This window comes from Globicephala melas, chromosome 15, assembly GCF_963455315.2.
Source record: "Globicephala melas chromosome 15, mGloMel1.2, whole genome shotgun sequence".
Classification (NCBI taxonomy): domain Eukaryota; kingdom Metazoa; phylum Chordata; class Mammalia; order Artiodactyla; family Delphinidae; genus Globicephala; species Globicephala melas.
The window spans coordinates 58,716,352-58,741,833 of NC_083328.1; the positions used below are offsets into that span (position 1 = coordinate 58,716,352).

Genomic DNA, 25,482 nt, shown 5'->3' on the forward strand with positions numbered 1-25,482 from the left:
CGTTTGATCTGGGGTGAGCCGTTACAGAGGCAGCAAACACCCTGGGGGGGAGTGGCACCGCCAAGCTACTTCCCCAGGAACGGCACTCAGCATTTCTGCACGAAGCCACCATAGCTTTGACCTGGCTTTGACCTGTGTCTATGAGCATCTGTGCTTTATCTCAATTTATTTTGGGCCTCTTTTAGCAAGATGTGTCCTAAGGTAATTGCTTCTTCACTATACCCAATTTTGGCTTGTGAAAGGTTCCATAGGAATGCTTTACTTTCAATTAGTGGGAGAAAACCTGTATATCTTAGGGGCATTGGGCTTGTGCACCGGGGCACATGAACAAAAGTGATCACAGCAGCATTGGTAATTATAGCCAAAAACTGATTATTTTAACGGAGAGAATTTAATATAAAGAATTGCTAACTAGGTATAAAGTTGTTAACTGGATGACCGAAAGGTTATAAAAAGAACTCTTAGAATGAAGGTAGCACTTGCAGGAAGCATCTACCACTCCCAGGGCTGAGGGAGCAAAGAGAGGAGACTGAAATTATTAAAGCTTTCAGCCTTGCAGAGCTCCACTTCAGGCATCTGAGAAGGGAGCTCTGCTCAGCTGGGCTCAAGTCTCAGAGAGCAGAGAGGAGCCAGGGAGGACAGGAACTGAGACTTCAGGGGAGGGGATGCTGGCCATCTGGAGCTGGTGTCTCTGAGGTTGGGGGAAGGGCCCCCCAGGGCTGGCGCCTACAGCCTTGAGAAGGGGGTTCTGGCTGGTGCCACAGGGAGGAATTGCTGCTTTGAGGTGAAGGAGCATTGCTGGGTGATGTTCATGAGAGTAGGAAGGCCACAGGAAGCTACAAAGAACAAAGATGAAGAAGCAAGTCTTTTCTCGCTCCTCCAGCCCTGTGGTGTCCCTCTAGCCCCACCCTGCTTATTGGCAAAGTCTAACCTGGAGCAGCTAGTAATGCAGAAATAGGGTTTGTGGGACTCCAGCCCTAGCATCACAGAGCAGGTAATTTAAAATTTTAAAGTATTTATTTTTAATTGTGGTAAAATATAACATATGATAAATATTACCATTTTAACCATTTTAAAGTATATAGTGCATCAAGTACATTCACGTTGCTATACTACCATCACCACCATCCATCCACAGAACTTTTGCCATCTTGCAACACTGAAACTCTGCACCCCTTAAATGACCCCCCAACCCCCTGCCCCCAAACTCCTGACAACCAGAACTACTTTCTGTCTCCACGAATTTGACTCCTCTAAGTATCTCGTATGAGTGGAATCATATTTGTCCTTTTGTGACTGGCTTACTCCACTTAGCACAATGTGTTCAAAGTCCACCCATCTTGTGGCATGTGCCGGGATTAACTTCCTTTTCAAGGCTGAATGATATTCCATTTCATGTATATATCACATTTTGTTTATCCATTCAGCCATTGATGGAGAACTATTTTTTTGTATTATCAAATATTATATAGAAACCCCAGATTAGTCTGACCATAACCATAGTACATATAATGCAGCCCTCCCACCCTTTGCCTCTGTATGCAATGGATTTACTTTTTCAAGGCCATTAAAAGCAATATCCTAGCAACATGCAAGAAGATTTTCAAAAATAAAAAGGCCTGACGATAATCGGACCATGTTAACACCAGGACTTTATTTTTACCTGTTCCATTTGTATCTTTCTTATAGGCAGATATAATTTTTCAAAGTTATGACTCCTGCACCCCAAAGAATTGAGGGTTCTGCCACAACATACACCTTGTTGCCTGCCTGCCAAACTCGGTTGTCAGAAATGCCATTTTTTTTCATGATTTCTCTTCTTTGCTTCTTTGACCATCCGGACTATTTTGGTTGCAAATAAGGGAAACCTTATTCAAATCAGCTTAAGCAAAAACAAACTGGTGTGTGCCTTTGTGGGTGGTGGTGGTAGAATCTACTGGCTTCTGCTCTGGAAAGACAGCAGGAGTAACTCACAGAATTAGGGTCTGAAACCAGGGACTAAAAAGAGCCAGCACCCTTCCTCTCTGCCCATCTCTTGTGTGGTCCTCTCTCTGCTTCTCTTTGAAGATTAGCCTCTTTCTTTCCTACTGCCAGCAGGTCTCCCTCACCTGACAGGAATCATGGCCACTGGCAGCCCCAGGTTTGCGACCGCAGTAGAACAAGAATCAAGAGGGCAATCCCAGAGAAGGGCTGTGATTGGCTCTGTTGAGCCACATGCCCACTCATTGGGCCAATCATGTTGTTAGGATGACCATGAATTGTAATTGGCCAGGCCTGGTTACATGCCCATCCTTATGGCCAGGCTGGTTGTAAGGCCTGTTTCTTTCAGATAAAGGGGAATAAGAAGGCCTGCCGGGAAGACAGAAAACAACCATCAAGTCACTGCACGGGGTTCTGTATTTTTGCCATGGCAACACTAGATAAACATCCGGGCACACTGAGCTCTTTCTTTGTTTTAACAATCACCTTGTGGGAAATTCCTAAGAATAGGATTACCACCGTGGTGCTTGCCAGAAGCCATGTAACATGTTTGCGTTTTCCAAATGTGTTCACATCTGATACTTCATTTGTGCAAAAACCCTGAGAAGTGACAGGAGAGGAAAGAGTGACACAGAGAAGCTGAGTGACAGGTCCAGGGACACACAGTGAATGAAGGCAGGGGTGAACCCAGAGACCGGCCTTCCTGACTCCCATTCCAGTGCTCTCTCTCATCACAATCAAAGTTTAGACTAGTGGGGGGAGGGTTTAAAGTCAGGGTCATCTCTGGCCTGTTAAGGGAGGGAGCTTCGTCTGCTGTCTGCCCCTTGGAGGAGCTGGGCCAGGCCCCTGGAGGAAAAGGGCTGGTGGCCCCTGCCTTCAGAGCCCGCCCGAGGCCTGATGGGGGAGGCTCCGCCACTGGATCTGGCATCCTCCCAGTGGGCACTCTCCGCACGCAGCTCCTGCAGGACACTGTGAAGATGCTTCAGCGTGAGCAGAAGTCTCTGGTCTTGGACCTGCATCTCAGCCTAGGAGAAAGAAGGAGTCTGTGAGGGGGCGGCCAGAGTGCTGGATGTTCCCCCAGAAAGCCTGCTCCTATCATTGTCTCATTGGAGACAAGCCCACAGCCTCATAGAAGCCATGTCCACCGAAGCCTCAGTTTCTTCATTTGCAAACTAGAAAGCAAATTATTTGCCTTTCAAGGCTCTCTCCCTGTTTTAGATCCCACCAGGACTTTGGGGGCTTATATAATCCCAGGAAAGGAGGGAGAGCACCAGACTTTCATCAGTGCTCATCAGTGGTAGCTGCTGGTGTTACTGACTTGCTCCTTCTGCTGCATAAAGTGACTGACATACTTCACTGATGGTCAAGCGGGGCTTCTTGGCTGGGCTCCACAGGGGAGCCCTTGTGATGTCATGTAAATTCCCTGTGATGGAGGTTAAAAACACACTTGACTGAGAAATTTGCAAGTCAGGGACCAGCAAGTGGAGACTCAAGGCTCATCTCTTGTCATATGTGGAGGCAGAGGACATTTGGCCCCGGGAGGCTGTGCCTTGGGTAGGCTTCCCCCCACCCCTACCTGTTCTCCCTCCTCATGGGTAGGAGAGAAGAGAGGTAATTTATCAAGTGGAAACTGGCACTTTGGGTTCAGGTACTAAGCAGTCTCAGCGTATGCCTAGTGTTTAGGGGGAGCACGGGGTGGGATTGCCACCCAGCCTCTAGATCCCTGAGGACTGTAGGTGGCTGCAGTTCCTGCTGCTGGAGTCCCCTGGGCCCATGAGAAGCCCTACTGGGTCAGCCCCTCCCACCGAGGTGAGGACAGGGTTGGTTCCCAGCTAGTCCGTTGCCTGGCAACCCAGACAGGTCATTTTTGGACAATCCTCTCTGTCCCTCCCCAGAAGAAGAAGCTGGCGTTATTGGAATACAAACTTTGGGTGCCTTCTGTGGTTCCCCAGACCACCTCCTTCTCTCTCTGGGCTGGTGTCCCCACATACTTTGGGGCTCCCTTCTGTTTTTGGACTTGGAGAAAACACACAAGGAGAGACATAAGGCCTGGCTTCCTGAGCGGCCACTGAGGGGCCAAGTGACACAGCTCATAAGTTCAGGTGCGTTAGTGCCCCATGGGGTGGAGCCTTACAGACAGGAAATGGGAGACAGGAGTGAGCTGGGCAGATAAACTTCCTCTTCTTCTCTCCCCCAGAGTGCAGATCCTCCTTCAACCCCTGCAGAGAATCCTGCAGCCAGGTAAACCGGCTGCTGAGAGGGCCTCTGGGCCTCCTTAGGGCTCCTTTCTAAGTGGCAGCCAGCTTGGTAACGCAAGGCATCTCCTCAAATAGCATCGGCCTTTGCCTCCACTCCCTATTTCCCTCACTCTCACCACTCTGGGCTTGTACCTCCAAATAAACGGTTAATACCCCAACCCTTGCAAGCCTCTGCTTTCTAGAAGACCCAGGCTAAGACAGCTGATGTACTCCATATCCAGCTGGGTCAGGATTGTAACAGCCAACGCAGGCACTAAGCGAATTACACCATCTCCTCACCAAATTCTTACAATAACCCTTGTGGTACTGGTACTATGGTTATCCCCATTTTACAATAAGGAGACTGAAGTTCAAAGAGGTAAAGCCACTTGCTAGAGGTCACACAGCTGCAGAGCTGGGCACATACCAGGACTCAGTGTAATTCTAAAACCAGTCAGGCAAGTACTGTACCCAGAGCCTCCTATGTAGGCCACGACCTACTTATCCCAGCACCTGAGGTGGTGATTGTGCACTGTGTGGCTGGTCCCAGAGGGGTGCCTGCAGGGCCTATACCCCAGCCTGAAGCTCTGCCCCAGCCTAGGGGGCACCTGGGAGTGGGGAACCAGGGAGCCTTGGAATATATGGTGTGAAAGCACCAGGTAAAAAGAAACGTAAAGACTTACCAGCTCCTTTCTCAGCCACTCCAGGGTCTGCCCAAGACTTGAGGTTGGCTCTTCTGCTGTTTTCATCTCAGCGTCCTTGGGAGAGACCTTGATGCTGACCTGGTGACGGGCCTGAGGGACCTTTGATTTGGACAGTCTGCTCTCTGCTTCAGGCCAGGAGCAGAGTCTGGCTAAGTCACTGAGGATGGAGTTAATGAGAGCAGGAAGTAGCTGACATTGGAAAATGTAGTGTGTGTTTTTTTTTTAAAGGGCTTCAGTACTCTGAATAGAACAAGGGGCGGGGGGAGGGAGATCACTGGGGTATGGGTGCCTCAGAGCCTGTGGGCTCCAGAATCCAAATCTGATGCCAACAGGATCACAGAGACTATAAAGCTTTAAATGATAAAATTAATAATTATTATGGAAATAGGTGTCCGCTTTCTGAGGGCTTGTTCTGCTCTAAATGCTTTGTTATACACACACACACACACAGATAAAAGCTCATCTGGGGCAGATGGCACACCTGTGTCCCCAGTCCTCTCCCTCCCTCCCTCACCTACCTATGGAGTCTATAGATAAGGGAAATGCTCACTTTCCAAGTCCCCTTTCTTCTGGATGCCCATGCGCCCCATTTCTAGCAAATGAGACCAAAGCAGAAATTTGCTGTTAGACTTCTAGGAAAATGTTACCTACACGATAAGGAAAAATGTCGGGGATGCTTCCCCTTTACTCTTACTTTCTTCTACTTCCTTCTGCCTTGAATGTGGATGTGATGCCTGGAGCTACAGTAACCATCTTGCAACCCTAAGACAAAGGCCAAGAAAATTGCAGAGTCATTGAAATCACTCAGTCACAGAACCCCCAACATCATCTGCCTGTTATATGAGACAAGAAACCCAATTTTTAATTGGGCAAACACAGTTCTAACTGACACCCCATTTATTCTTCACAACACACTGTGAAGTGGGCATCCTTTAATTCTCTCTTTCAACAAATACTTTTGAGTGCCTACGGTGTTTAAAATTCTGCTGTAGGCAGATAGAGGAGTAGAGCCCAAAATCAGAGAGACAAAGGCTGAAGCTGACATCCTAGTGGGTGGAAACAAACTATAATCAAGTTAATATTATGACGCCAAAAGATAGGATCTAGTCTCATGCGGGCTTTAAAAAAATGTATTCTATCCACTTGAACTAGGAACCCCAAACTAAGAATTAACATAGTGATCCCAGGTAAGGAGCTGAGGTGACCAGCAAAGCAAACGTAACCTGTTTTGGAGGTACTTGCCCTCAACTGGGCTACACAAGCTGTCCACAGATAAAGGTCCACTGAAGGTGAACGCTTAGCCCCAAATTACAAACCACACAAGGAAACCATCCACTATAAGTGAGAGTCAGCAGACACCAGCAATAGCAGGATTAGACCCCACTTCCCCTAAGAACTTCAGATGAGATTAAAACACAAAAAGTATTTTGAAAAAAAAAAAAAAAGTATTTTGAAAAGAATTAAAGTCATACAAAAGAATTCAGAAACTTAAGAAAAAAGACACTATTTAAAAAGGCAGATATGAAAAATAACTAAATAGAATTTATAGAAGTAAAATTTATAGTAAATGTTTATAAATTAAAGAAAAAAGAGTGTACATTGAAGTGTAGTGCCAGAAGACAGAGTTAGGGCAGGTGATACAGGACATAGGGAGGCAGATTACGACTCAGTAGGAGGAAAGTGTTGCTTAGAATTCTTCCAGGCAGTGGGCACTCAGCCAGTGGAGTGGGGAAGCACAGCCCAGACGATCAGGGAGGCTGGAGAAGGGGCTCCACTGGCTCAGAGATGGCACCTGCAGCATCCTTCCAAGTGTGAGACTGACTGCGCAGGGAAGGGGGCCAGGACACTGTACAGGAAGCCAGGACAACTGGGTTCTAACCCGGTTGTACCAAATTTTCTATGTGAGCTTGAGCCTCATCCTTTCCATCTTAAGCATAATGAGGCTCAAAATAGTTACAGAAATGAGTTGTAAGAAAAATCACATTCCTTATATCCTGGATTTTACAGCTTAAGTTGCATCCTGACTGCCACATGCAGAGAAAATTTTATGTGCAATTTCTCCTAGTTTAGCTGTTACTCTTTAGAACCAAAGAGGATCCAAGAATCTCCTGCTTACCACACTCACACCCTTTCTGAACACAGGGGCCAGAAATGATTGCTTCCAGGCAGTTCACCAGGCTTTGTGTCACTTGACCATGTAATTATGGGACAACAGCTTGGATCAGAAATGGGTGTCCCAGCCCAAGGCAGCCACCTGCAGACTGGACAGGAGGGAGACCCTCGGCCCGTGGGTGATGGTGTGAAAGCAGCTATGTTCTGGGTGGTGAGCAAATGATCCAATCAGACCTTCTCTCAGAGAATTTGAATTTGCCACAGTTAGAGGGGTTGGATTGTCACAAGACTACTATGTAATGAAACTCTCCAAAACTCCATACCTTCCAACAACAACTGTTTATTTTTGCTCTTGAGTTTGTGGTTTGGCTAAGGTGGTCTGCATCGGTCTTCAGGTCTGCAGGTTTGAGCCTTCGCCATGGGTCTCTTGTCCTCCTCCTAGAACCACTGGGCTACTGGGGCAAGTTCTTCTCTTGGCAATGGCAGAGGATAGAGAGCAAGTGGAACCATGTGAGGCCTTGAGACTTAGGCTCAGAACAATCAAGCTGTCACTTTTTTTTTTTTTTTTGCGGTACGCGGGCCTCTCACTGCTGTGGCCTCTCCCGCCGCGGAGCACAGGCTCCGGATGCACAGGCCCAGCAGCCATGGCTCACGGGCCCAGCCACTCCGCGGCGTGTGGGATCTTCCCGGACCGGGGCACGAACCCGTGTCCCCTGCATCAGCAGGCGGACTCTCAACCACTACGCCACCAGGGAAACCCCAAGCTGTCACTTTTGCCATTGTAAGCAAAGTGAGTCACACAGCCAAGCCCCAAATTAAGAGGCCAGAATGTATACTCCACCTATGAAGAGATTGTGCCACGTGTGGAGTTAGGGAGGAATGAAGAAGGGGGGCTGGCGATTCTATACGAGAAGGAAGTTAGTTCAGAAGCAGGGCCACAGGCCCCGAGGGGTCCAGACGGAAGGCGGCAAGCAGAAACCATGAAATGGCAGGAGCTGGAGTCAGGAAGAGTTGCTGGGTGGCAGCGACAGGAGACACAGAAAGGACTAGAGAGACTGGAGGATGATCTAGGACAATTAACATTTACTGCTCTCTGACTCCAGACCAGGCATCGTGATAAGCCCTTGACAACACAACCTCATCTCATCCTCAAAACCTTGTGACTGCAGTTCCCAAACTGAGCGCCAAGGCACCCAGAGGCACTTCAGAAAACTCACAGGGGCACTGCAAAATATTTTTAAAATGTGAGGGAAATACAATAGTATCTGTTGAATACTGTACAAACTACCATTAAGTTGTTTGAACCTAATTTAACAAACAACTGTTAGACATTTCTTCGGGCCTGGTGCACTGTGAAAAAATTACAGAGATGATAAGGATGCCATGAACTGAGAACATTTGGGAACGTCTGCCTACGAGGTAGGCACCGTTGTTATCTGCATGTTATAGCTGATGAAGAGCCTATTATTAACCCATTTTTACAGGTGAGGAAGCTGAGGCTCAAAGAGGCATAGATTTTCCTAGGATCACCCCAGCAGGTAAGCAACAGGGTTGGAATTAGAACCTGTTCTCCCTGACCTGTGTGGGAGGGTCTTGCCTGTTGTCTTGCAGGGGTGGAGGGTCAAGCGGGGGCTCAGGCTAGGCCATCTGCTGCCATCCTGGGCAGCCCAGCAGGTTCTCTGCCCGACACAGGAGTGGTGTTGATAGGAGTGCTTGGCTATTAGAGTCTGATGCTCTGTCCTTGGCCTCCAGTGCCAACACTGAATTATCCTGGGAAGACATTTCTTGTGGTTAACTTGTTTTGACACACTTTCATTTATTTTTAATCCTACTCTCACGATTCTGGCTCAGAGAACGTTTTATTTCATAGGCTTGGAAAGCCTTGGCACATGGGGAGAAGGGGAGGTGGAACCAGGAGGCCTAGGAAAGGAAAGAACTTAAACTCCTCAGCGAGGAAAAATGTCCTCACCAATTATCAAAGCCAGAATGGCCATCCATGCCTCATCCATGGGCAACTGGTCATATGGCCTCCATGTGCCAGACGAGACTCTGCCCTGGATGCCAGAGGTATGGCGCTGAGTGAAAAGACCTCACACCTGACCTCACAGGGCTTATCGTCCAGCTAGTAGGAGAATTCATTAGCCATCAAGTGGTTCAAAAATCGAACTTTATATCACAAACCTGGAATATATATATGAATGAATGAATATATGAATGCATGGATGAATGAATAAATTTGCAAATGAAGAAACCATGGCCCAGATGGTGATGTGAATTGCCCAAACAAGTCAGCAGCTGTGGCAAAAATTGCAGGTTGTTCCTCAATATCCCTTCTCCCATTCACACATGGCAAAAGACTATCCCTAGACTCCCCGGCAGGGAAGTGTGGTCAGATGATTAAATCCTGGTCAGTGGGATATGAATGGATGTGATGTGCGCGGTTTCTGGGCTGTGCCTTTAAAAGGAGGGAGGAGGATTCCTGCCCCTCCCCCTGCTTCTCCTTCTGCTGACTGGAATATACTCATAAGGGCTGGAGGTGGAGCAGCCATCTTGGGCCACCAGGTGGAGGATGGCAGAGCAACAAGATAGAAAGAACTGAGGTCTCCTGCGACTTGTGAAGCCACCGTATCAGCCTTAACTGCTGTGTGTGCTTTTACACGAAAGAGAAATGAATTCTGTTTTATTAAAGGCACTATCATTTTGGGCCTCTTTATTACAGGAGTCAAACCAATATCCTAAAACTATAGCAGCAGAGCTAGAGGGAGAAGCCAGGTTCCTTGACTGCCCCCACTCAGGCCCTTCCATAATCCCCCCACCTATATATTTTATTCTCTTCCAAGTGTCTTCTTGTTTGAGACCTGATCTGCTCCTCACAACAGTGCTGTGAAGTCCATAGCAGGGAGAGGACTTCCGTGATACTCACTGGACAGACAGGGAACCCAAGGTGTAAGAGTCGTAGGTGACCTGCCCTGAGACACATGGGCAGAGTTACTTCCATCTCTTGGATGTAGCAGGTGGGCTCAGTGACCTCACTGAGCTCTGCCTCCGTGTCTGACTCCTAATCTAGGGCCCTACCCAGCCTTGAGGGCGGTCCCTCTTTTATCCTGGGCACCTTCGGCCTCATCCCCACTTTGTAAAATCCAAATAAGGTGGAAGTTTAGCAGAAAGAAGCTTCCACATTGTGAGAGCCCTTAAGCCCACCTTTCTTACCATGCAAGCTCGTGCCATCACAGCAGCCAGCTGGAGCACACGGATGGAGGACCAGTTGACTTGGGGGTCCCAACACTGCCTCTTCTTCTGTGCTATTTCCCCCCTCCCAGCAGGCCCTCGCTTCACCCCAGACAGCAAGGCTGGTAATCTGATCATTTGTCTTCTGCCTGTGCTCTTTATCTGTGTACTCATGGGTCCTGAACATGCCCTGCACCTCTGTGTCCTGTAGCAAATGCTTCCAGAGCTCCACCCACATCCCCCTGACATTCCCCTTCTCCATGTGTGCCCAGGGCTTCCTACTGCAAAGTACATCTGACTCTCTGCTTAAGGAACGTGCTTGACCTGTGCAGAGGACAGGCTGGACGTGCTGGCAAAAAGGAGTTAGTAGATAAATACCTCCCTTCCCTCAGCTCTCTGGTGGGACAATACTCAGTCCAGCAGGACTGAGTCCCAGTTGCCTGCAGCAGCCATGGGCTTGCCCACTGGTACATCGGAAGCCTTCCCTTCCGTTCCGTGTCGAACTTCCCCACTCCTCTGCAGTGCTTCCTGGAACCACCTCCCAGATAAACCACTTGCCCTCAAATTCTTGTCTCGGGTTTGCTTCTGGGGGAACTCAACCTATGACACATCCTATCCCTGTGTGCCCTGTACACATGAGTCCCGTGCACCTCTTCTGTGCATGAGTGTCCTGTATACGGGTATTCTAGCCCTTCTGCTCTGTACACAGGCACCCTGTGTACGTGTATCCTATACACACCTGTCCCATGCCCAGGTACCCAGTACACAACCCTATGTCCTTATGTCAGGGAAGCACAGCCTCTGACCCTGACGAGGTGGTGGAGACTCTGGAAGCAGAGTGGAACTGTGGGAAAAGTGTTTCTTGGCCACAACTAGCCTTGGGTGTGACTCTGAGGCAAGCTGCCCAGTTGATGTGAGTCCCAATTCCCTCGCCAGGTGAATGAGTGGGAGATAAAACTGAATGGGGTAGGGAGAGTAGGCATGCGGCCAATCAGCCCTGGGACCTTAGGTCTATCTGAGGTTCCCCAATCCATCTGGAAGTCCAGGCCCTTGGTTCTGGTTGTACTTCTACTACCCCTCAGTGTGGCTACCGAGCGATCTCCTCTCTTTGGCATTCAATTTTCCTAAATGTAAGAAAGGGGATTAGGAATTCCCTGGTGGTCCAGTGGTTAAGACTCGGCGCTTTCACTGCGGTGGCCTGGGTTCATTCCCTGGTCGGGGAACTAAGATCCTGCAAGCCTTGTGGCTCGGCCAAAAAAAAAAAAAGTGGGGGGGAGTGGGGAGAATAACATTAACAGCTCAGGAAGTTTGCACATGCTTTGAAAATTATGATGGAACTCAGCATAGTGGCTATCAGCACTTAGTTGGGGTCTGGATTTGAATCCCAGAAATGTCGTAAACCGGCTGTGTGACCTTGGGCAAGTTATTAACCACTCTTGCCTCCACTTCCTCATCTTAAAATGGAGATAATCATAGCACCTGCATGACAGGTGGTACGATAATTAAGTGAGCTAATGTTTGTACAGCACTTAGAATATTGCCTGGCATTTGGAGAGGGCTACATAAGTGTTTGTCAATTAAAATAAACACACAAGTAATTCATTACTATTACTTCATCCTTGAGCCTGTTAAGAGTTATTCCCTCCTCCAGTAATACTTTTCCTTTCTCCTCCTTTCTTCCCCTAGTGAAACTTTAAGTTTGCCTGGGTTATTCTTTCATATGACCCTTTTGGACACACTGAAGGCTGTATTCAGAGTTTTCTCACCTGGAACACAGGAGGTCAGATTGGATCTGTATTTTTCAAACTTCAGCTACTCACATACCTCCTTCTCGGTTTTGCCTACCACCTCTACTTTGACTTACTTGTATTTGTCTTTAAACCGATCATATTAGATAGGAAAACTCTTCTGAGTGACAGAAAATTCCAGGTAATAGTAGCTTATACAAGAGTTTATTTCTCTAACAAATAAAAGTGTGGGAAGGGCTTCCCTGGTGGCGCAGTGGTTGGGGGTCCACCTGCCGATGCAGGGGACATGGGTTCGTGCCCCGGTCCGGGAGGATCCCACATGCGGTGGAGGGGCTGGGCCCGTGAGCCATGGCCACTGAGCCTGCGCGTCCAGAGCCTGTGCTCCGCAACGGGAGAGGCCGCAGCAGTGAGAGGCCCGCGTACCGCAAAAAAAAAAAAAAAGTGTGGGAAACTATCCCAGGCTGGTGTTTCCATGGTCATCTGGGATCTAGATTCCTTCAATTTTTTTGCTCCCCCATCCTAACATGCTTCCAGCTCATGGTCCAAGACTACTGCTCCAGCTCCAGCCATCAGGTCTGCATCCTGGCAGCAGGAATGACAAAAGGGGAGAAGGAGGGCATATCCCCTTCCTTTAAGAACACTTAATACATTTTGCCCACACCTTCTCCTCTGATGATGAATAATGGCTCATTGCCTACTTGTTCATACATAACTGCAAGGGAGGCTGGGAAATGGAATCCTTATTCTGATTGCACTGTGCTAGCTATCGGTCAACAAGTCTATCCCAGGGGAAGAAAAGGAGAGTGTATAGTGGGGGAAACCAGCAGAATATGTTGCTCCAACTTCATATAGACGCATATACTTTTCTGTCCTCATTCTAAGCAATATTATCCATGATATCTTTAGTTTCCTGAGCTAGTTATCTATTTTTCTAAAACACATTAGAATAAAATAAATACCTAGCCATTAAAATGAATACATATACATATGGGGGTGTGTGTATACAGATACAGGATAGATGGTGGGAGACTGTTACTGCCTCCAGTGATCCATGCCTCTCAGTATTCATACACTTATGTAGACCCCTCCCCTTGACTCTGGGCTGGCCTGTGACATTCACTAAAGCGATAGAATGCAGCAGAAGTGACATTGTGACTGTTCCCTCAGCTTTAGGAAGCTCCAACAGCTTCTGCTTTTGTACTCTGGGAAAGTTGAGTGCCATAAAAACTCTGACTACCTTGAGACCACCACTGTATAAGGAAGCCCACGCTAGCCACCTGGAGAGTGTGGTAGATAATAGAAGAACCCACAGCCAGTTCCCAGCTGTTTGTATCACCCTAGCTGACACCATGTAGAGAAGAATTGAGCTGTCCCCACCAAATCCAGCCCAAACTGCAAAACTGAGCAAATAAATAATTTTCTTTTAAGCTGATAAATTTTGGGGTGCAGCCATAGATAACCAAACACATTTATCTATATAACACCAAGAAATCATGTCATGTACCATACCCTTTGGAAAATTCTGGATTAAGTGATATTCTAATATTCTACAAGAACATTCTCTCACAGACCCACACGTCTCATAGATACATAACTGCAGTGAATTGATTGAGGACTTATCACATGCCAACATGACCACAATAACCTCCTGATGGTCTCTGCTTTCTCTCTTGTCCCCTCGCACCTGGGAGCAGCCAGAGGGAGAAGGTTTGCAAAATGCAAATCTGATCACGTCATTCTCCTGCTTATCACCCACTGCAATGTCCACAAGGAGTCTTCTTAGGTTCAACTACACACTCAGACTCAACAGATGACCACAAGCCATACTTGGCATTGACATACTCTGATGGATGGAAGACAGGAACCTCAGCTTGCTAGAATGGCACTCAATGTCAGCACCAGCACTCAACTCTCCCTCTCAGCGGGGGAGTCCTTGCTGCATGTGTACCAGAGCAGTACAGCACAGGTTCAAGGAGATGAATCCCCATCTGGTGGGTGCAGGAGTCATCGTGGCTTAAAAGCTTCATGTCCCCTGGGAGCCGATACCTTTGTACCTGCCCAGTTACAGGAGTCACCATGCTCGTGAAGCCCAAAATATGATTTCCCAACAGGTATTTATAGTTCCTCTCATCCCAGATGCAATTTACCAATCAGGGGTCTTTAAGAAAAAAAAAAAATCCTTTAGTTTTTAGAACAGTTTTAGATTTACAGAAAAATTGGGAAGATAGCACAAAGAGTTCCCATACCCAATTTCTTCTATTATTAACACCTTATATTAGTATGATAAATTTGTTATAATTAATGAACCAATATTGATCCATTATTATTAGCTAAAGTCCACACTTCGTTCAGATTTCCTTAGTATTTACCTAATGTCCTTTTTTCCTATTCCAGGATCTCATCCAGGACACCACACTACATTTAACCATCATGCATCTTTAAGGCTCCTCTTGGCTGTGACAGTTTCTCAGACTTTCCTTGTTTCAACAGTTCTGAGGTCAGGTATTTTGTAAAATGTCCCTCAGCTGGGATTTGTGTGATGTTCATCTCCTGGTTAGACTGGGGTTATGGGTTTTGTGAGAGAGATCACAGAGGTAAAGTGCCAGTCCCATCACACCATATCGAGGATACATACTATTAACATAATTGGACTGTTGATGTTGACTTTGATCCCCTGGCTGAGGTAATCAGGTTTGTCAGTTTCTCCACTATAAAATTATCTCCACCCCCACTCCCATACTGTACTCTCTGAAAGGCACTATGCTCCGCCCACACTTAAGAATTGGGGAGTTATGCACAAATAATAGAGAATAAACTAGTGGTTACCAGTGGGGAGAGGGGAGGGATGATACAGAGGTGGAGGGGTGGGAGGTACAAACTATTGTGTGTAAGATAGGCTATAAGAATGTATTGTACAACCCGGGGGGAATATAGCCAATATTTTGTAATAACTGTAAATGGAATGTAACGTTTAAAAATTGTATAAAAAATTTCTACACAGGAGTCTAAAAAAAAAAAAGAATTGGGGCGTTATGTTGCTTCCTTGAGGATGGAATATTTGGAATTCAGCATCAGAGATTTCTCTTTTCCCCCCATTTTTTCATTTATCATATTTTAGGTTACAATCCAATATTTATTTTTTTGATCAAATTTTTCTAACTTTGGCTCTTAGGAGCTCCTTTAGTCAGCCCCTATGTCCTTTGACATACCCCCATCATTGTGTGTGTGTGCGTGTGCGTGTGTGTGTGTGCGTGTGGTTTGTTCCTTCCTTCCTTTCTGGCACTATCAGATGCTCCAGGCTTGTCTTGTACATTTCCTGCTCCAGAATCAGCCATTTCTCCCTGGTTCCTTTTATTGGAGAGTGGTATTAGAAACCAAGATATGGGAACCAGGTGCGCTTGTTGCTATGCAGTGTCATGCAGCTAGGTTCTCTCAGCTGACAGAGAAAGGAAATATAGTGTATACTGACTTGTGTATATATACATTTATAGTTATCTATCACATGTATCATAAATACGTACTCATCTGCATCAATATTATGTTAAACATGAGTTCATACTGACATCTCCAATTCTAATCCATTACCACATGGATCATTCCAGGCTCCTCCTTGGGGTCATTTTTATCATAGCAATGTTGCCTAGTAACAGAGTGATATATGTTTATCTGTTTCCAAGGAAACAGAGCTAGACAGTTAACCAAAGGTCAAATTCTCATGCAGAAGAGGAAAAGTTTGTTAACTCTTTACTCACACTGGTCAATGACTCCCCACTGCTCTGGGGATAAAGAACCAACTGCTTGGCTTACAAGGATTCTCAGTGACCTGGCTCACTGACAGTCCAGCCTCATCTCCAACGTTCCTTATTGAGCCCTTCAGGGCAACCACCCTGGTGTCCGTCAAGCCTCACACTCACCATACTCTCTTCTACCCCAGGGCCCTTGCCCATGCCAGTCCCTCTGCTGGGCCTCTCTTCCTGCTGTCTTTACCTAGTTGCCTCCTATTCATCCTTTCAATCTCGGCTCAGTCCTCACTTCTGCAGTAGAGCCAGGAGCCATCCCCATCTCCCAGACTAGGTCAGCACCTTGCTGAAAGCTTGAACAGCACTATGTACCTCTGCTCTGTGGCAGTGTTACATTTACTTATCCTTTTCTCCCACTGGAATACAAACTTCTAGAGGGTAGGGATGAAGTCTACCTAATTAATCAGTATATAATAGGAGCTCAGTAAATATTTGCTCATTTTCTCCATTCTTTATTCAATAAATATTTATCAAGGGCCTCCTATGTGTTGGCTCCTTTTCTAGTGTCTGGGGATACAGGAGGGAGGGAAACAGGCAAAGCTTCTGCTTCTTGACACATATTTTAGTGGTCGTGACAATAAAGAAAGAAATAAGCAACTGTCAGGAGTTGATAAATGCTATGGAGAAAAATTCGGAGTTAAGGAGTAAAGGGTGCTGGGGCACTGCTAGTTTTAAAAGGATGATGTAGGAAGGTGTCTCTGAGAAGGTGACATTTGAGCAAAGACGTGAAAGAAGTGAGGGCGAGCTCTGGGGGTCTCAGGAAGAAGAGCGTCCCAGGCAGAAGGAACAGCAAAGGCAAAGGCTCTGAGGCAGGGCTGAGGGAGGGAACTGTGCACGCTTTACAGGGAGTATCTCATCTAATCCCTATAACCCTTGCTAAGTCCTTTAAACAGATGAGGAAACTGAGCTCTGAGAGGGGACAAGGCCACACACCCATGAATGGTGGAGCTGGGATTCTCTCGGGAGTCTGGTGCCACAGCCAGCTCCTTTTGAGGTCCCTGACAATAGGCTTCTGGAAGGCAGGAGGAGACTGAAGCCCTCCCATCCCCAGAGGTCTTGCCCAGGTCTCTGTCACACTGGCCTCAAAGGCCTGGGCACCTGGCCTCCAGGGTGGCCTCCACTGTCCTGCTTGTCAAGGATGGCACAGGCCTTTGGAGCAGGACATGTCAGGTTTTCACATGAGGTGGCTGAGGAGCCAGGACAGGGCATCCCCATCTGCCTGTCCTTCCATATGGCTGACCTCTGCTGACCCTTCCAAAGCTCCTGGAGTCTGCATGTTCATGATTCCATTGGCAGAGGCGAACACTGAGGCTCAGAGAGGCGGGAGGACTTACCAGAGGCCACGAGAGTGAGCTGGCCACGGAGACTTCCGAAACCCCATGATCTTCACACGGACCTCCTCTCTGGGCTTCACCTGGGCCCCCAAAGAGGGAGAGTCTCCTTAACTGTTGTGCTCTAGGCATCTCACTGATTCACCTTAATCTGAGCCCTTTAACGGAGAGAAATAGTGGAATCTGCCCTACTCACCACCTGCTCACCCAAACCCACCGCTGGGATCTGGGGGGATCAGACAGGGGCCCTGTTCTCCAGGAGGTGCCAGTCTGATGAGGGATGCTGGCACTTCCTGAAAATCACAACTCTCAGAAATAAGGACAATAACGCAGGCAAAGAGCACAGCTGTAGGGGCCCCTGGGGCGAGGGAGTGTGTGGGGCAGCGAGCTAGGCTTCCCAGGGGAGGGGGCACTACAGCTGGGCCTTGGAGGAAGAAGGTGTGTGTGGCCATTGGTAATCCTCCAAGATAACAGCCGTCTTGGGCTGTGTACCTCAGTGTCCCACAAAAAAAGAAGAGCAGGGGAAAAGGAGGAGTGCGCGCGCGCGCGTGTGTGTTTGGGGGTGAGGGGTGGTCTTCAGAGGCTTCTTTTCAGCCTTCAGGTGGCGCCCTTGAGCCACGGAGCCACAAACGCCAGAGAACACTATCCCGACCTAAGGACCTCGGAGAGGACCCTGGGTCCTACCTGAGGGCTGTGTGTGTGTGAGGGGGTGAGGAGCGGAGGAAGAGTGGGGGCTTGGCGCAGTAGGGGCTCCCCAGCCGAGGGGCGAGGCCGGCGGCCGAGGGAGGGGTCTCTTTCAGCACTCACCCCCGCGCCTCGCCGCTGCGCCCAGGCACCACGAGATGAAGGCTCCAGTTCCCTAAGCCCAGGTGCTGGCGAAACAGATCTGCCCCAAGGGGTGGGGAGGGCAGGAGGATGGATCCGTGTCCCCCCACTCTCACCCTAGTCCGTTACCCTCCTCCCAGTGCCTCCCCGCGCTAACTCTCCTGGCGCCCTCGCCGGCCGCGGGCGGAGCCCGATCCGCTGCGCTCGGCGATCCCCGGCTCCCGCCCCTTCCCCGTCCTCCCTCCCCGGAGCCCTCAGAGGCCGTGGCCGCCTCGGTACAGCCCCGCGCGGAGCGAGCAGGTAAGTGCGCCGCGGCAGCGTCTCCGGGCCGGGCCCGGCCGGGAAGGGGGCGGGAGCCGGGGAGGGCGAGGAGGAGACGGCGGCCGGGCCCGCTTTCTCCCGGGCTGCGCCGCAGCACAGACACCGGCAGGCGGGCACCGGCTGCGGGGAGGCGCACTGGGAGGACGCGCCCTCGCCGTTGCCCGGCGCCCTCGCCTCCCGCGTGGGGAGGCAGTGAGGGAGGCCCGGCACAGGTACGCACGCGAAAAGGGGACTACGAGGGGCGGCGGGAGACCGAGGGCCCGAGGCGGGGAGGGGCGGCCAAGGAGAGCTAGCCTGACCTCGCGGCCCGGCCGAAGGACACGAGGCGAGGGGACCCGGGCGCACGCCTGTCCTCGCAGATCCTGGCCTTCGTGGGTCGCCTGGCCGCCTGGCTACCGGCGCCGCTCTTCCCGGTCCGGCCTGGCCCGGCCCAGTGGCGTTTGTGGTCAAGGGCAGGAGCAGGGGGTGTGAGCTGCGGGCTGGCGGGCGCGCGGGTGCGGCGGGCAGTCGGGGTGCTGGGGCTTTCTGCGCGGAACTTTGGGTATAACAGCGTGGACATATCTGAGAGCCCGAGGCTTTGTGTACAACTCGTGCGTGTGTCTATCGATTGGGTTTTGTGAAGCTTACCCACTCCCGCTGTGCGTCTGTCTCCCCGCGTGTTAGTGCACACCAGTGGGTGGGGTGCTGGGCCTGGGGGGATCTTGGTGGGTCTTAGCAGTCCTGAGGGTAGTAAACTCTGTCTGTGTGTGTGTGTGTGTGTGTGTGTGTGTGTGTGTAACCAGCTCTGTCCCTTGCTGGGGTGTGGGTACCAATGTGGTCTATGGATCTGTGGCTCACACTGCGTGGCTTCCCATGTCTGTGAATGTTGCATGTGGAAAAGGCCCCTGGGGGTATGAGTGTGGAACTGGGGTGTGCTTTTCAGGTCCTGTTGGACTGCATATGAAACTGGAGTGTTACTGGTACAGTTGTGGTGTGTGAGCAGTGGACACCAGCATCATTGTCAGCTTGTCTGTTTCTGCTTATGTTTTGGATAATTTACTGGGCATGTCCTTGTAAGTGGTGGGCATCTCTGAACCTGTGTGTCAGATACATAGCAACTCTAGGTAAGAGGGAACCTCCTTTTCCTCCACCCTCTTCCTAACTCTGCTGGCATCCTAAGGAAAAAGTTTTGGGTTCCTGCCAAGTGAAAGAGCCCTGCTCCAAGAATTTGGGTGTCCTGAGTTTTTTCTGGGATATGGAAGCATCAGTGTGTTGGTCTGGGAAGGGGGTTCCTGGGCCACTCCAGGGGCTGAGTTCTGTGGAGGATGCTTAAGACATGGGTGGGGGACCACATCTGGACACCAACTGGGCAGGAGTGGTCACTGCCAGTCCCTGTTACTGGCTGGGCACTCAGGAAAATGCTTTTGGTGCCAAAAGTAAAAAAAGCCAATGAACACACCTCTCCTCTTGGTTTACTGGAAAGTGGGAGCAGTCTGGGCAGAGCCTGGCCCTGAGTAGGCACTCGCCACCCTGTGTGTGGGAAGGATTGTCTGCCTGGGCAGGTTGCCAAACCATTCCTGAGGGCTGGCTGTGTTCCAAGCCCTGTGCAGGGGGCTGCGGACCCAGACATATCCCTGCCCTCAAGCTGCTCGTGGTTGATGTTAAACAGTGGGATAAAGTAGAGAATCTACAAATGAGGCCTGGAAGACCAGGGAAGGAGGGCGGAATGATGCCACTGGTACAAGAGTGTGTGGGTTTGCAGGCTTTTAAGTGATAACAATTCTTGGGGAACCTGCTTTCAACTCCTGGCCCCCACATGCGTGCCATGGGATCTTGGCCACATTTTGTAAAATGGAGATAGTAATAACTGCTCGTGGGGCTCGTGGGGGTTCTACACAATACTCCTGAGCGAAGTGCCCGCAGTAGGGCCCAGCAGGGAGTGTAGGTGCTCAGTAAACATTTATTAAATTGGAACTCAGGAAAAAGGGACATGGTCATAGAGATGGGTTGTAAGTGGAAACAGGCTTTGTACTCACATGAAAGGCCCTGTGTGTGCTAAGAGGAGGTGTCTGATGCAGGCCCTTGTTGGAAGGAAGATCAGAAAGATCGAGCCTTCCTGCCCTGAGGCTCTTTAAATTTCATTCATTCCATTCATTTTCACTTCATTCATTTGCTTATATCCTCTCTCTCTCTCTCTCTCTCTCTCTCTCTCTCTCTCTCACACACACACACACACACACACACACACACACTGAAGCACAGAGAACTGGAGAATAAATTCAGACACACGAATGCAGAGAAAGGTCTAGAATCCTGTGTACATGTGTGTAGACACACTAGGGCATACGAGCCACTCTGCACCTGGGGGTCTCTGTGCAGTGTGGGGACTTGGGTCTGTGGTGTATGTACCCACAGTACATCAGTGTGCAGGGGGAATGGGGTAGTTCTGCTGTGAGATCAGGAGTTCTACATGCCAGTTGGGGCCTGTCGGAGAGCACCAGATCTGCCTGAGGGAGGACTCCATCATCAGCTCCAGCTGAGTGTGGCTGTGAGGGAATGGGGGCTAGGGTGGTGAGATTCTTTCCTTTTGCAAGAGAAGCCAGGCATCCAAGGTTTGAAGTGTAAAATGTTCACTGCAGCACTATTTACAATAGCCAGGACATGGGACCAACCTAAATGTCCATTGACAGATGAATGGATAAAGATGTGGCTCATATATACAATGGAATATTACTCAGCCATAAAAAGAAATGAAATTGAGTTACTTGTAGTGAGGTGCATGGACCTAGAGTCTGTCATACAGAGTGAAGTAAATCAGAAATACTGTATGCTAACGCATATATATGGAATCTAAAAAAAGAAAAAGGGTGGTGGGCTTTCCTGGTGGCGCAGTGGTTAAGAATCCGCCTGCCAATGCAGGGGACACGGGTTCGAGCCCTGGTCCAGGAAGATCCCACATGCCGCGGAGCAACAAAGCCCGTGCGCCACAACTACTGAGCCTGTACTCTAGAGCTTGTGCTCTGCAACAAGAGACGCCACCGCAATGAGCAGCCCGCGCACCACAACAAAGAGTAGTCCCTGCTCACTGCAACTAGAGAAAGCCCACACACAGCAGTGAAGTCTCAACGCAGCCAAAAATAAATAAATTTATAAAAAAAAAAGGGGGGGTACTGATGAACCTAGTTGCGGGGCAGGAATAAAGAGGTAGACATAGAGAATGGACTTGAGGACATGGGGTGGGAGGGCGAAGCTGGGGCGAAGTGAGAGTAGCATCGACATACATACACTAAATGTAAAATAGTTGGCTGGTGGGAAGCAGCAGCATAGCACAGGGAGATCAGGTCGGTGCTTTGCGATGACCTACAGAGGTAGCATAGGGAGGATGGGAGGGAGGCTCAAGACGGAGGGGATATGGGGCATGGGTAGGCATATGGCTGATTCGCTTTGTGGTGCAACAGAAACTAACACAGTATAGTAAAGCAATTATACTCCAATAAAGATCTATTTAAAAAAATAAATTAAAAAATAAAGTGTAAAATCTTTTGCTTTTTATATATTGGCAACTGCTTCACCAAAAACCAGATGAACAGACCAGAAACAAAAAAAAGCAAAACTTCTATGAGCCAAATATGGCCCATGGGCTGTAAGCTGGTATCCTTTGGCACATGTGCTGTCTGTCTGTGTGGGTGTGTATTCAGGTACTTGGGTAGGGTGTCTCCTCTTTACCCCCTTACCTGCTCCTCTCCCAGCTCCCCTTCTGTGGTCTGCATCCAGGTCCTCCCATCTTCTATTTACATAAAGGCATTTGGCCTTGACCTCAGTCATGGCTCTCAGATATGCTCCTTTCTCTTTGCCCTCTCAGCTTCCATGTCTCCCCTGACCACAATGGGTTCCTCCCTGGACCCCTGGCCTCCACTCTCCTCCTTCCCCGTCCTGTCTGTCCTCCATGCAGCAGCCAGAGAGAGCTTTCCAAAACCTAGGCGATGTTAGCCCTCCCATCCCCAACGCCTCGCCTCCCTGGCTCCTTGGCCTGGTTTTCAGAGTCCCTAGCGAGCTGGTCCCAGCTGACCTCAAGGCACCCCTTCTCCCTCTCCAGAATGCCCTTGTCCCCTCTCAGTGCTGGGGGATTTCCCACTCATCCTCCGAGGTTTGGCTCAAATGCCACCAACTCCTAGAAGCTTCCCTAACTTTCTCCTTTTGTTCTTAGGACCACCTTCATCTCTACCCCTTCCCCTGCCCCCAGTCATTCTCACTTCATCACAACAGTGTCCATTAATTGAACTGGCAGGGGGCTTAAATGCCTTATTTTATGAAATCCTCACATCATCCCTATGAGGGAGACATTTGGCTTATTCACATTTAACAGATGAGAAAATTGAGTCTGGAAAGGTCACCTCACTTGCCAAAGCTCAAGTGGTGACGCTGGGATTAGAACCTATCTACTGTATTTAAATTCCCTCCATCATAATAGCTCATTCTGATACTTACTGAGTCCTTACTATTCTGAGCACTTTATATGGATTAACTCAATCCCTATATCAGCCCTGTTAAATACGGAGTGGTAGTATTACTGTCATTTAATATAGAGGGAAACAGGCCCAGAGACGATACGGGAATTGCCCAAAGCCACATGCCCGCCAGTGGTGAAGCAGGATCCTAGCGCGGATTGGGTCTCACTGCTCTGTCATTATCTTATCCCCTGCCTCCCCCTCTGCCTGGCGGGCTCCCCCTCCTCCCCGGTGGAAACTCGGCCTGACTCACCTTCACATCTCTCGGGGCCTTCTGTGATGTCTGGCACCAGCAGGCTCTCAGTAGAGGTTCGCTAAATTCCACTGACTTTCTGTTTTCTCTTCTAGCTGCCCAGCGGCCAAGGGATGAGCTGGGGCCCGCCTTCCCAATGGCATCTCCCCCTGGTCTGGAACTGAAGACACTGAGCAATGGTCCCCAGGCCCCAAGGAGACCAGCTCCTCTGGGTCCAGCGGCCCCACGCAGGGAGGGTGTGGAGAATGCCTGCTTCTTTGCGGAGGAGCACGAGACTCATTTCCAGAACCCTAGGGATGCCAGACTGGGCAGCTCCCCCAGCCCCCCTGAGGGCGTCCCCTCATGGCCCCGATCCCAGAGGGACGACCTGTCCCTGCGTTCAGAAGAGGGGCCAGGCCTGGAGCCTGTGAGCCGCCCGGTGGATTACGGCTTCGTTTCCGCTCTGGTTTTCCTGGTGAGCGGGATCCTCCTGGTGGTGACTGCGTACACCATCCCCCGAGAGGCCCGTGTCAACCCGGACACAGTGTCAGCACGGGAGATGGAACGACTAGAAATGTACTATGCACGCCTGGGCTCACACCTGGACAAGTGCATCATTGCAGGCCTGGGGCTGCTCACAGTGGGCGGCATGCTCTTGTCCGTGCTGCTGATGGTCTCCCTGTGCAAGGGAGAGCTGTACCGCCGGCCGAACTTCGTCCCTGGCAGGGGCTCCAGGAAGACCTACGGCTCCATTAACCTGCGCATGAGACAGCTCAGTGGGGATGGGAGCCAGGCCCTGGTGGAGAACGAAGTCGTCCAGGTCTCGGAGACCAGCCGCACCCTCCAGGGGTCTTAAGTAAGAGCCCACCCTATCTGGCTGCTTCAACTTCAGGGCTACAAGGCCTCCGAGTCTGGGGTTTTGGACTGAGCTCCACATAGGGCCCCGTGGAAGGAGTCCCGGGTGCTGGAGGGGGAGCTTGGGGCCTGGCCCAGGCTTCGCTTGGGAGAGCTGCCCCCGATCTGTTTTGTAGCTTGAGGTTTTGCATAAGGTTTTGTTTGAAGGATGGCTTCTGCTGCTAAAAATACAGAAGTTTGGAAACTGCTGCCCTTGGAGGATGAGTTTCTTGGCCTGCCCGAGGGTCGAGAGCTGTCTGAAAGGCTGCCCATCCTGTTCCCCATGTCTTGGGGAATTCCGGGTTCTCTGCTGTCCTCATCAGCCATGGATGGGTGTTGGGCAAACTTGACTTTGAGCCCTGACTGTCTAAGGTGGGAGGTGGCTTCATGATGAGGGGAGAAGTCAGCCCTGGGACGACCTCCCCACTCCAGGCCTCAGTCCCCCTGACTGTGAGGTGAGAGGGATGGCCCCTCCAGTTCTGCCCTAGGAATTCCTATATGGAATGGGAGCCCAGTTTCTGCATCTGGCCGTTCCTTCAGGGGACGAGAGTGTCTGGCAGGTGCTGACCATTCTCTGTGCCATTTTCTGACCCAGTGTTGGTGGCCACCACTGTCACACAGCCAGCATCTCACTCGGTCCTGTTAAAGGACCCCCTAAGTCCTCAGGTTAGACTGGGCTAAATCCAGAGTTTGCTACAGCCTGGTCTTGGTCTTGGGATTGAATTACCTGCTGTGACTAGATCTTAGCACACATTTTACAAAGTCACGTGCACAGTTTTCACTAACTCCCTGGACAAGGGCGGGGGGATCTTTTAAACAGGAAAGGGTAGGGGCTTTGTTGTATTTCTGTGGACACAGTGTGGGCCTTCATTACCTCCCCTTCCTCAATAATATGTCTCTTAGGCCTGACCTTATCCTGGTAACAGAAAAAAAATGTTTTTTTAATGCTGAATTTGTAACTTCCTTCCCCAACTCCCGTAGCTGTAAAGTGCAGCCCCAATTTATTGGGAGAGAAATCAGGCACATTCTGGTGGCCTGAAAATTCTAGCCACATTGATCACATTTGTTCTGTTTCTCTTGTCGAGTGTTTCCAGGCTCTGTCCAGATTCTCTTTAAACTACTGACAAAGAGGGCTTCCCTGGTGGCGCAGTGGTTGAGAGTCCACCTGCCGATGCAGGGGACACGGGTTCATGCCCTGGTCTGGGAAGATCCCACATGCCGCGGAGCGGCTGGGCCCGTGAGCCATGGCCGCTGAGCCTGTGCGTCCGGAGCCTGTGCTCCGCAACGGGAGAGGCCACAACAGTGAGAGGCCCATGTACCGTAAAAAACAAAAACAAAAACAAAAAACTACTGACAAAGAAAGGAAGTGGGCCCTAGCGGGCAAGGAGATAAAGGTGTTTGAGGACTGGGGGAGGGCATCGTCCATTCTGAAAGGCCCTAGAGGGCTTTGAGAGTATGTGCCTTCTAGGCCACTGGTGTGAAGACTCTAAAGGGGTCAATTCTGTGAGCCTCCGACCCATGCAGGTCCTACATACTCCATCTCAGTTGGCCATGTGGGACATTGATCCTAACTGACTCTTCAG

The 25,482-nt window shown here is 49.8% G+C and overlaps 2 protein-coding genes across 4 annotated transcripts; one reads left to right on the top strand and one right to left on the bottom strand.

The window, feature by feature from the left end:
- Positions 1-1,668: 1,668 nt before the first annotated feature.
- C15H20orf202 (chromosome 15 C20orf202 homolog) lies at positions 1,669-18,168 on the bottom strand. The gene is made up of 4 exons (XM_060284782.1): positions 17,948-18,168; positions 17,144-17,223; positions 4,901-5,078; positions 1,669-3,005 (listed from the first exon to the last, which is right to left on the bottom strand). The coding sequence occupies exons 2-4, from the start codon at positions 17,188-17,190 to the stop codon at positions 2,772-2,774; spliced, it is 459 nt and encodes a 152-aa protein (XP_060140765.1). The 5' UTR covers positions 17,191-17,223; positions 17,948-18,168; the 3' UTR covers positions 1,669-2,771.
- Positions 17,945-25,063, top strand: TMEM74B (transmembrane protein 74B). 3 transcript variants are annotated; one of them, XM_060284781.2, is made up of 2 exons: positions 17,945-18,009; positions 23,122-25,063. In XM_060284781.2, the coding sequence occupies exon 2, from the start codon at positions 23,163-23,165 to the stop codon at positions 23,859-23,861; it is 699 nt and encodes a 232-aa protein (XP_060140764.1). In that variant the 5' UTR covers positions 17,945-18,009; positions 23,122-23,162; the 3' UTR covers positions 23,862-25,063. The 3 variants fall into 3 exon arrangements, with proteins under 3 accessions (XP_060140764.1, XP_030686885.1, XP_060140763.1); XM_030831025.2 differs by lacking the exon at positions 17,945-18,009 and adding an exon at positions 18,021-18,265; XM_060284780.1 differs by lacking the exon at positions 17,945-18,009 and adding an exon at positions 18,363-18,498.
- Positions 25,064-25,482: the final 419 nt, after the last annotated feature.

Excerpts from the sequence above, each read along its gene's own strand:
- TMEM74B (XM_060284781.2), top strand. The coding sequence starts at position 23,163 with ATGGCATCTCCCCCTGGTCTGGAACTGAAGACACTGAGCAATGGTCCC.
- C15H20orf202 (XM_060284782.1), bottom strand. The coding sequence starts at position 17,190 with ATGGGGTTTCGGAAGTCTCCGTGGCCAGCTCACTCTCGTGGCCTCTG. Across the intron at positions 5,079-17,143 it reads GCTCACTCTCGTGGCCTCTG|TGACTTAGCCAGACTCTGCT; the intron begins GTAAGTCCTCCC and ends CTCCATCCTCAG. Across the intron at positions 3,006-4,900 it reads AGTGGCTGAGAAAGGAGCTG|GCTGAGATGCAGGTCCAAGA; the intron begins GTAAGTCTTTAC and ends TCTTTCTCCTAG.